Raw genomic sequence first — 9,525 nt, 5'->3', positions numbered from 1 at the left:
GAATAGGTGAATGATCATAAAAACTATCAGGAGTTTGGTTAGATATATTGAAGTGAGATTCGGTTGATGTGTTATTCTCCATGCTTAGTTGTTCATTAAGGGGTTCCGGCGTGGACAATTTGTCCTTGAACTGAAGAATCAACCAATCAAGCTTCTGTTCACTTTCATAAGGCAAACGATTAGAAACACAACTATCCTCCCATCCTTGTGATTGTTCACTTACATGCCCGTTTATAAGGTTGTTGACATGTATGAGAATATCCGTAAGGTTCCGTGGGATATTGATCATAGACAAAAAAAATTGGTTTTGATTATACCCACTAGTATAACACGCATGCGCGATGCGCTTGCCATCCCTTTTCCTTTCTAACTAAAATAGAACGTTTTAGTCGATAATTTTTCATTCAGAAATATCCATGTAGACAATGTGTATCCATAAATCATTTCATCAATTAACACAGTTCAAATTGGAAAAGTAATGAAGCCATAAGCCGCAATTTCAAATACAAATAAGATGCAACCTCGATAATCTCCTGTAGAATTTATGGAACTCATATGACAACCAATTTTTTGGTTAGATGTAATCCGCAATCTTGATTTCTACTTTAATAAACTTGCACCACCCGTTGCTAAACAGAGCCTCCACTTGTGCCTAGGGATAAATGTTCACTAAACCATAAATTCAAACTAATATAAGTTATTTGGTATGAACCGTAAACAAAGCAAATATGTAGACGAATACAAAGGCATAAGATGCACAACTAGAAATGAAAAAGACACGCGCTATGTGCCTGCTATTCCGTTAAAAAATAAATTCAAACTCTTCATTCAATGATATTTTAATCAATAATATCCATTTATAAGTACAAAGAGAGTAACAAAAGGGAAATGCGAAAAATATCAATAAAAGTATCCTCAAGGGTATTTCTCAGTGAATCGACACACCAAATTAGAAGTCCAATTGGTCTTTCTTGTTGCAGAAATTGAATAACGGCACAACATTTGCTTATGTGGATTTAATGATTCTTGATGTTGGGCCAACTCTATCGATAGGGGGCTCCTACGGAGGTTAATCATAGGAGCCGCATTGCGCTTTAATGCGAAAAATTTGATGCAAAACAATTAGAAAAAAAAAGAACTTATAATTTATGTTGATATATTGAACACACATAGTTTTGAATCAAAAAGACTGATCCTAAAGAGAAAAGAAAAATGCATTTAAATCTGTAATTTGGCAGTCCAAACACAGATAAGAAGATGCTGGATTACTGGCCAAAGAAGACTTGAACCTCCGAGAAAAATGAAATGCATCCACATTAAAATTCTAGTACAAACTTACTAAGTGGACATTTCATCCAAATTTCTCTGCAAAGGAGATCTTCAAACTTGAAACTTGAAAGCAGTATCTATTTCCCACTAAATAAATCAATCAACAAACATGTGGCGTTGTAGCACTCAACATCAGCCATCTTACATGACCTGTATTTGGTAAAATTTACTGTTAAGACCCGATAAAGCCTTCTCTTGTAAAACCTAGCTTTAGGTTTCTGAACTGTCGGCATAGTTTTCAGTTAACAGTTTGGAACACGAATTGCTTTTAAAAGGTAATCATATAGGGAGATCACCAGCATGATGTCCCTAAGCTTATACCATGACAGATAATATTACCTTTTAAACTGTTGGATCGAATTACATTTTCAACTACTAATTTGGGGTGAATGTTTCAGCTCTAACAACTTATGCATTATATAAGAATGCTATGTTTCTAACTCCACCTAGAATGGGTTAACTTAGGGTAACGTAATCAGTAATGCAAGATACCCCATAAGTGTTCTAAGTCATCACCCAAACTTTAAATGTGCAGAACCACACATATCCAATCAATCCCAATTATATTGCACAAAATTGGCATACGTTGGGGGTCAAACAGACAAATACACATATCAAGTCAATCCCATTTTGTTGCATCAAACAAAAAAAAAAAACTCAATCCCATTTCATTTTTGTATCTAATAACAGTAGAACTAACACAATCGATACTGAAAGCAATCGTTTAAGCATGTTATGCCCAATAAAGAACTGAAAATACTAATTGAATTAGGTTACTGCTAACCTTGAAAAGGAAACTCGTCGTCCTGCACAATTTTTCCACTGCTGCTATTTTGTGTTTGTCACCATGGCTTGTCATGTCTCTCTCTTGCAAGAACGCTGCTGATCTTTTTCCATCATGGATTCACTTTCTTCGAAATAGATACAGAAAATACAATTCTATCCATCCATGGATTCAATTGAAACTAAACAATAAGATTGTAACTTAGGCATTTTCACAAACAGATAAAGTTCACAAAAGAGAAAGAATTATAGGTAGAATACTGTCATGATCACTCAATTTTGGTATTTAAAAAAAATCTTCCAATTACAATAATGAACTAATTAGGACGAATTGAATGTTACCAATCAAGTTTTTATCACTCAAAACAATAACGTTTTTATCACTAAAAACTATTAGGTTCAAACCTTCGATTTTGGAATCGATTTCGAATCACGACACACAGTCGGAGACCAACAAAATTTCGAAAGAGATAAAGTAAAAGAAAAAGGAGGAATCACCGATACATTCCACGAAAAGAGAAGAAATCAAAGAGAGTTTGCTTTGCAGTTTGCTTGGATTCGACATTTTCTGAATAGGGAGAAAATTAAATACCAAATTACCATCAGGCTCCGTTTCTAAACCCAAACATGCAGCTACAAATTGGGATTATTTTTGTGGAAACCCTAAATTGCACGAAAGAAAATTGACATTCCATTCTGAATAGGTAATTAGATCGCACTTACTTGAAGAACTCTGATTTGGAGAGTATGTTGAATCCAGTCAATTTAAGCTTGATGGAGATTGAAATTGATGCGGAGTGTTTGATTTTGTCTACTGCTACTTCCATTACAAACTTCTTCTTAAGATGAATAAGAGAGAGCGATAACAAATTACTCATTTGAAGGCTGAAGCTCTGATGGGATTTGATCTTTCTTCAAAACCCCAAAATTGTGAATCATTGAAAATCTAATCGAAGCGTAAATCCAAAGTTAGTAACAAAATCAGGTGAAACAAACCCCTAATTTGTAAAGTAAATCAGGTGAAACATTCTAGTAATGATTTTTGTTTCTCGTCGATACAGATTTTAGAACGAAGAAGTAAAAAGAATGGACGGCTTCAGCGAATTCCGTGTTTTTAAATTCATCTGATCGAACGAACCATATTAAAAATACACACGGAAATTTGAGGTCGTACCAAAAAACCCTCTTTTCTTCATATTAGTAAGATAAGATAGGATGGTTGGTAGTTGGTTGGTAGTTTTCATATGAATGAGATTGAAATCCATATTAATTACCACTGTTGTATTTGTAATCTTGTGCTTCGTACATGTTATTTTCGTAAGAAAACATGACGACTCACAAGAACAAAATAGAAAATAAAAACAAAACTCTAAAAAAAAATACAAGCTAAACAAATAACAAACTAAATAGCGACTGCTCCCCGGTAGCGGCGCCAAAATTTGTATAGGCTGTCGTAGGCACAACAAATTAATAAAGATATTTCCCACTAACTAACTGGTAATATAGCAGTAGTAAGAGATCGTTTCCACAGAGAGCTGTGTAATTGATAGGTTATTTGATCAGTAAGGTCTGATTGTAAGATAAATAGAAAGACAATGAAGAAAAGAGATGATTAAGGAATCCTTCGCCATTACCAAGCGATAGATGGATTAATATACTTATCTATTGTTCGTAAGAACCATTTATCACCAACCGTAGAACAACAGCTAGCTCAGTGTTATCCCCAAAAATCCTTTTACCACGGATACGGAAGCTCTCCAATATCAGATTCTATTCAACCGAACCACCAAGTAGTAGCTCACTCAAGGTGTAATCCAATCGAACGCTTTAAGCTTTGTGAATTAGGTTAATCCTAGTAGTTAAACTCTTAGCTCAAGGTTTACTTGCTGGTGTTGTTTTCACACACGATTTCTCCACAGAGTCCCTCTGTAAGGTTTCACGATTTCTACTTGTGTAGAGAGTTATTTGATGATTACTTATCTCCTAACTTCTACTAGCGATAGAACGATCAATAGATCAATCTAGCGTGCACTCCAAATCAATCTAAGAACCATTCATAAACCCTAGATATAGTAAAAACAAACGATGATGATAAAAAATCTCAATAGACTTGTATTATTAATAAAGATTCAAGTTTAGAACATTGAATTCATCGAGTGCAAATTTGTGCACCCCTCCAAAACCTGGGTGCACGTTCCTGCTGTTGTGATTGGTCCACGTCTTTAAGTGGTTTCTGGTTTTCCTATTTTGTTTGAATTTTTTATTTTAAAAGTATATTAACAAATTATTAAAAGCCGTACATAGTCATCCATATCTCCATTAACATCCTTTTACCCTTTTTTTTTAATCTTCTCTCCCAGAGGCCAGAAGAAAGAAAAAGAAAAACATCAATGGTGACTGGTTTTCCTCTCCTTTTCAAAAACCCATATGAACAGTATGGCGTTGGAGGGATTTTATGAAGTCAATGGTGATATTGATCGAGCTCATGAAGACTCAATAATGGAGGCAAAATTATATGGGATTTATTGTTTGCTTTGTAATATTTTGAATTTCATTTCACTAATCCTGGTAAGTGAGTCGTGGAACAAAACGTTACCAAATAAGAGGTTATAATGATAGGATTCTCGGTAGCTTGTTTATACTCATTGTGCAACACAATATATACAAGTACAACTACACCATTTAATCAATGAAACTATTCACCGAACAAAATGAATGAATTAATACAATCCATAGATTCAAGTAACAAATCAATAAAATTACAATTCGTCTATTGAAAGATCCTGATTTAATTAGATCCTAGTTAGATCCTAGTTAAAATTACAAGTCATGTTAGCCTCTTTGAGTTGAACGGTGTTCTTTTGCTACCTAAATTGCAGCTTGCAATGAATATTTTTCAATTGGTTCTTCAGATTAAAAAAAGAATGTTTCTTATCCCAACTAAACATGTAACTGAACACTCCTCTATTTATTGATCAAATAATCTTCAAGAATCAAATCCCAAACCCAAGTAAATCAATCCATTACCACCACTGTAAATATTCGAAAAAGTATCTCTATATGATTCGACAGAGATCAAAATCTTCTCTTCCATTTGAGTCTCTGCCATTCTAATTAAGAGATTAATACCTTCAATCGATTACATATCAATTTTGAGGATTGTATCTGTTTCGGTTTGGTTAATACAGAAAAAAGACTCGATCTTGGAGAGAGAAAAAAAAAGCTAAAAAGTATCGACGGAGAACTAGAGATAGAGCTAAAAGGCGTGACAACCTTTTAATTCTCTAATATTAAATATAATTATTATTAAATGGAATATTAAAAGAAAACAAAGGGAAACCCAGAAACCACTTAGGAAACGCGGACAAATCATAACAGCCAGAACGTGCACCCCGGTTTTGGAGGGGTGCACAAATTTACACTCGAATTCATCCTTAATCAACAAAGGATTAGTTTCTCATGATTACACAATTACCCGGTTTCCCCTTAAAGGGGTAAACCCTAAAATATTAATGAAGAACAAAAGTATAATATGAGATGCTCGATTCTATGACCTAATACCTTTTTATAGGTTTACATTGCTTGGCCTTCAAGTATTTAGTTCGGTTCAAGAACCCGACCCAAAAATACGAAATAACGTTCCCAAACGTGCCCTTAGGCCTTTCAAGGAGTTTATACACGTTTTCCTACTTTCTAAGTACGTATACCAGTACTCGTACCTCAAATTCCAGCAGAAATTTTCGGAACTAGGGTATGCGTACCCGTATGTCTTCGGTATTCGATAAAAGCTTGTTTTTGCCACAACTTATTCGTCCGAATTCGGAATGACCTATTATTTTTGCATTCTTTTTATCTTTCAATTCTCTTCAATATGGTGATGAGAAATCCTTAATTTGAATGAGTTAAGATCGGTCTTTGGCCCTTCTCTTGATTTTGAGCGTTTTGCTCCTTTTCGTCGCGCTTTTTCCACTTCTCTTGGACTTGGGCACTTGAATACTTGGAATACTTCTCTTCTTAGCTCTTTTCAGCACTTTGTAGCTCCTTTTTGGATGATTCACCTAATTGAGACAAATAAGAGAAAACAAGAGTAATAATACGAAAACATGCAAAAATAATAGCTAAAACAAGTATGGAATGGACACTAAAATCATATGAATTATGCACTTATCAGACTAAAAAATCCATTCCGTAGACTTTTTATTTCGTTAAGCCATAAATAATTCATACAAAGCAAAATAAATCAACTTGCATAATTTTTCACCTCAACCGGAAGCAATTGAATCAACATAAGCATTAAAACACCGCAATTGCACCGAAATTTTGTAAGCCTAAACAATTGATATCATACAATAAAGTAAGATAACAATAGTTTTTCTTAACCAGAACCAATTGAATCACACACACATCCATACACACATAATGGAATAAAATCACCAATTGTACCGAAATTTTTCTAAGCAAAAGCAAAATATATGAAATAAAATCAGGCTTTTCTTAAACAGGAAAACAATTAACTAAAAAAAATTTTACCTCAAATTTCGCATCCACTTCTCCAATATGTTTGCATCTTCTTCCATCTTCAGCACGAGCCGACCTGTACCGGGCGGGGAGCCTTAACAGTTCGCTTGGGTCTCAAATCACAAGAAGAAGGCCGATTCCTCTGATTATCCTGCAACAAATCATTTCCTTTGATCAGTCATCCTGATCAAATGAAGATAAAGAAAAAACGTGCGACTCACCTAGACGGACACTTCCATATCATGCTTCGTCTGAGATTCATTTCGAGAAGAAACACTACTTCCAGGCATGGTGATGAGAGGTATGATTGTGATCAAAATTTCTTCTGATAATACACAAGGGCAGGAGACGATGTCCCGTTTAAATGTAAAACCCTAAGCATTGAGGGTCAATACGCGGATACTTATCCTATAACGGGTAGTCAAATCCGTTGCGGTTTCTACTGAAACCCTAAATCTCGAATCAGAGTACATAGTGATGTGGGAGAAACGTAGCAACACTGGGGTCTGACAGTTCAGGCGGTCAATATTACGATGGATGGATCATCTGGGAGATCACGTGTCTGCTTGTGCAATCACATTGAGTGGTCAATTTGCATTTATATGGACATCGGTCCATTTCATCCAATTAGAGGCGTGAAGAAGATTTGGCAGGAAATGCGATAAGAGATTATTGTTCAAAAAAAAAAAAAACTAATGATGATCTCTGACGCAACATCTCTATAGTCAAACTGCTCAGCCAAAACAATATCTACTTCAACGGAAAATAAATAATCTCAAAAAAACTCGCGAGCAATACTAATCGTCGGATTCGTCGGACTCGTCATCACCATCATCGTCTTCCGTGGAATCCTCTTCAATCTCTTCCTCAGAATCACTGTTAGAATCGTCACCAAAGTCCTCTCTCTCATCAGGATCGACGTACATTGCATCCCAGTACTCTTCCTTTTTGTGTTCAGCTTCAAGATCAGCCTCAACTAATCACTCAATCTCCCTGGTAAGCAGGTGTGGCTTAATTTTGCGCTCCCTTGGATCCCATACAGGTTCTTCTTCTTCAACATCTGAATCCGAGGCTATACCATCAGGATGAGAGCGAAGCTTTTCCTCGGCGGCTAACCGTCTGCGCTTAATTCGAAGCCTCTTCTCCCGGTACTCAGCTACTATCTCATCCTCGGCTTTCCTCTTCGAGAATCTATCACGGGCAGTCTTCAGCTGATCAAGATACAAGCCGTTTATGGCTTCCTTAGCCTTCTTTAATGGTTGGTCCATCTTGGCGCGAGATTCTGCTGCAAAAATCTTCATCTCTGGAGCCTTGGAATCCTCGTCGGAAGAGCTAGAGGAATAATCATAATCATAATCACTGCTGCTGGAAGTCACCATCATCTGGAACCAGAAGCACACAATTGAAGATATGCTAATATCGAATTCATGACAAAAATGGTAATCCTCAACTCTTACCTATTTACAGTTTCACGAACTTAGTGATAATAATGTAAAACTCCGAAAACTTGCTCGTCCTTTCAAACCTACAAATCCGAGCAAAAATCATCATCTAAAAGTCAACACTTGACTTTTCAAGAGAATAACTCACATGACCCTTCATGTGCACATGCGCCGATTTTCTGTGTACATACACTACGAATTCATGAATTCATGAAAATATTGTTTGTTTCCAACAATTATTTATAAACCAAAATTTTATTTTTCAAACAAAACGTGAATAAGTCACGTAATTTAAAAAAAAATCCCGTGAGCTGATAACTCACGTAAGTTTTAAAAATATATATATATATAATAAATTATTTTGCTCAAACGAGCATTTGTCTACGAAACGAAGGTCTTTTCTATTTTTGCAAAAATCCACGTATTCCAAATAAAATTTTGAAATCTCACAAATAAATTTTATCATGGATTACAGGTCTTTTCAAAAATTCCTCTAACTCTAAGGATCATTATTTATTACTTCTATTACGAACGAATCTACGTTCCTAAAAGTATTTGTGAAAGTTCGTGCTTTGAAAATAAATTTTGGTTTTCATGAAACCTCATAAACAAAATTTTCTCTACTGCAACTAAACCATGTCTATTCAAGAATTTATGCATCTCTTTCATATTAGGGATTTTTGCTCGTTTCTTAAACTAACGAACGAACGGGCATGTATACGTTTTCTAAACAAAATTCTTCATGAAACCTACACATGCATACAAATATGGGATTCTTGTTTTGAATAATTCATGGAAACTCATGAATTCACAGCAAAAAAAAAAAAAAAAAAAAAAGGGCGTACATGTCGGTGTCGGTCGGAATTTGGCCGGACGGTCGTCGTCGGCGACTGTTTTCCCGGCGTGAGATTTTTCTCCTCCTGCTGCTCGGACGTGGGAGTGATGAAGAGAGTTGGTCGGTCAAATCAAAGAGAAATAAAAAAAAAATAGGGTTACTTACCTTTTATATCAATTTTATTTCCAAAACCTAATAAAACATGGGTTTCTCTTTTGGGCTTGGGCCCGCGAACGCTAAACCGACCAAAACCGGACTTTTAACCGACCAAAACAGCAGTGACTCATTTCTCCGTGTTCACGAGATGACGCTCTATCATACTTTCAGGGTCTTCACCTGAACATTTGCTCGTACATGACAACATTGGAGCAAATCGGGGATTCTGAAAATACCTTTGTACAACTGAGTTCAACCATTGATCTCGTCGACTGAAAATCACCATTTAATGCTTACCATGGAACATGACTGTCCCTTACTAAGTAGGGGACTTAATGTAGATGGTGGATTTTCAACAAAGGTCAAAACCGTAAAATCATCACACTGCATGTTTCTGACACGGCTTTCAGGCATGTGACAGTTCATATTTTACGAGCCATGATGAATATGTTTCTCGAAAAT

General features: G+C 35.7%; 1 protein-coding gene and 1 long non-coding RNA gene across 3 annotated transcripts; both read right to left on the bottom strand.

Moving 5' to 3' along the window:
- Window positions 1–392: 392 nt before the first annotated feature.
- LOC113294678 lies at window positions 393–3,196 on the bottom strand. Of its 2 annotated transcripts, none has more exons than XR_003332675.1 (2): window positions 2,114–3,196; window positions 393–652 (listed from the first exon to the last, which is right to left on the bottom strand). It is a non-coding gene; the product is annotated as an uncharacterized LOC113294678 (long non-coding RNA). The 2 variants fall into 2 exon arrangements; XR_003332674.1 differs by having other exon boundaries at window positions 393–669; window positions 2,114–3,195.
- Window positions 3,197–7,427: 4,231 nt separating this feature from the next.
- LOC113347652 (nucleolar transcription factor 1-like) lies at window positions 7,428–8,009 on the bottom strand. The gene is made up of 2 exons (XM_026591328.1): window positions 7,671–8,009; window positions 7,428–7,574 (listed from the first exon to the last, which is right to left on the bottom strand). The coding sequence occupies exons 1-2, from the start codon at window positions 8,007–8,009 to the stop codon at window positions 7,428–7,430; spliced, it is 486 nt and encodes a 161-aa protein (XP_026447113.1).
- Window positions 8,010–9,525: the final 1,516 nt, after the last annotated feature.

Source organism: Papaver somniferum, chromosome 1, assembly GCF_003573695.1.
Source record: "Papaver somniferum cultivar HN1 chromosome 1, ASM357369v1, whole genome shotgun sequence".
In the NCBI taxonomy this organism is placed as follows: Eukaryota; Viridiplantae; Streptophyta; class Magnoliopsida; order Ranunculales; family Papaveraceae; genus Papaver; species Papaver somniferum.
Note: the sequence above shows the minus strand (reverse complement) of the source record. Positions and strands in the feature narration are given on the sequence as shown.

What these genes read in the sequence shown, in the direction of transcription:
- LOC113347652 (XM_026591328.1), bottom strand. Translation starts at nt 8,009, where the DNA reads ATGGTGACTTCCAGCAGCAGTGATTATGATTATGATTATTCCTCTAGC. An exon ending in ATGTTGAAGAAGAAGAACCT is followed by an intron (nt 7,575 to 7,670) that starts GTATGGGATCCA and finishes GAACACAAAAAG; the next exon opens with GAAGAGTACTGGGATGCAAT.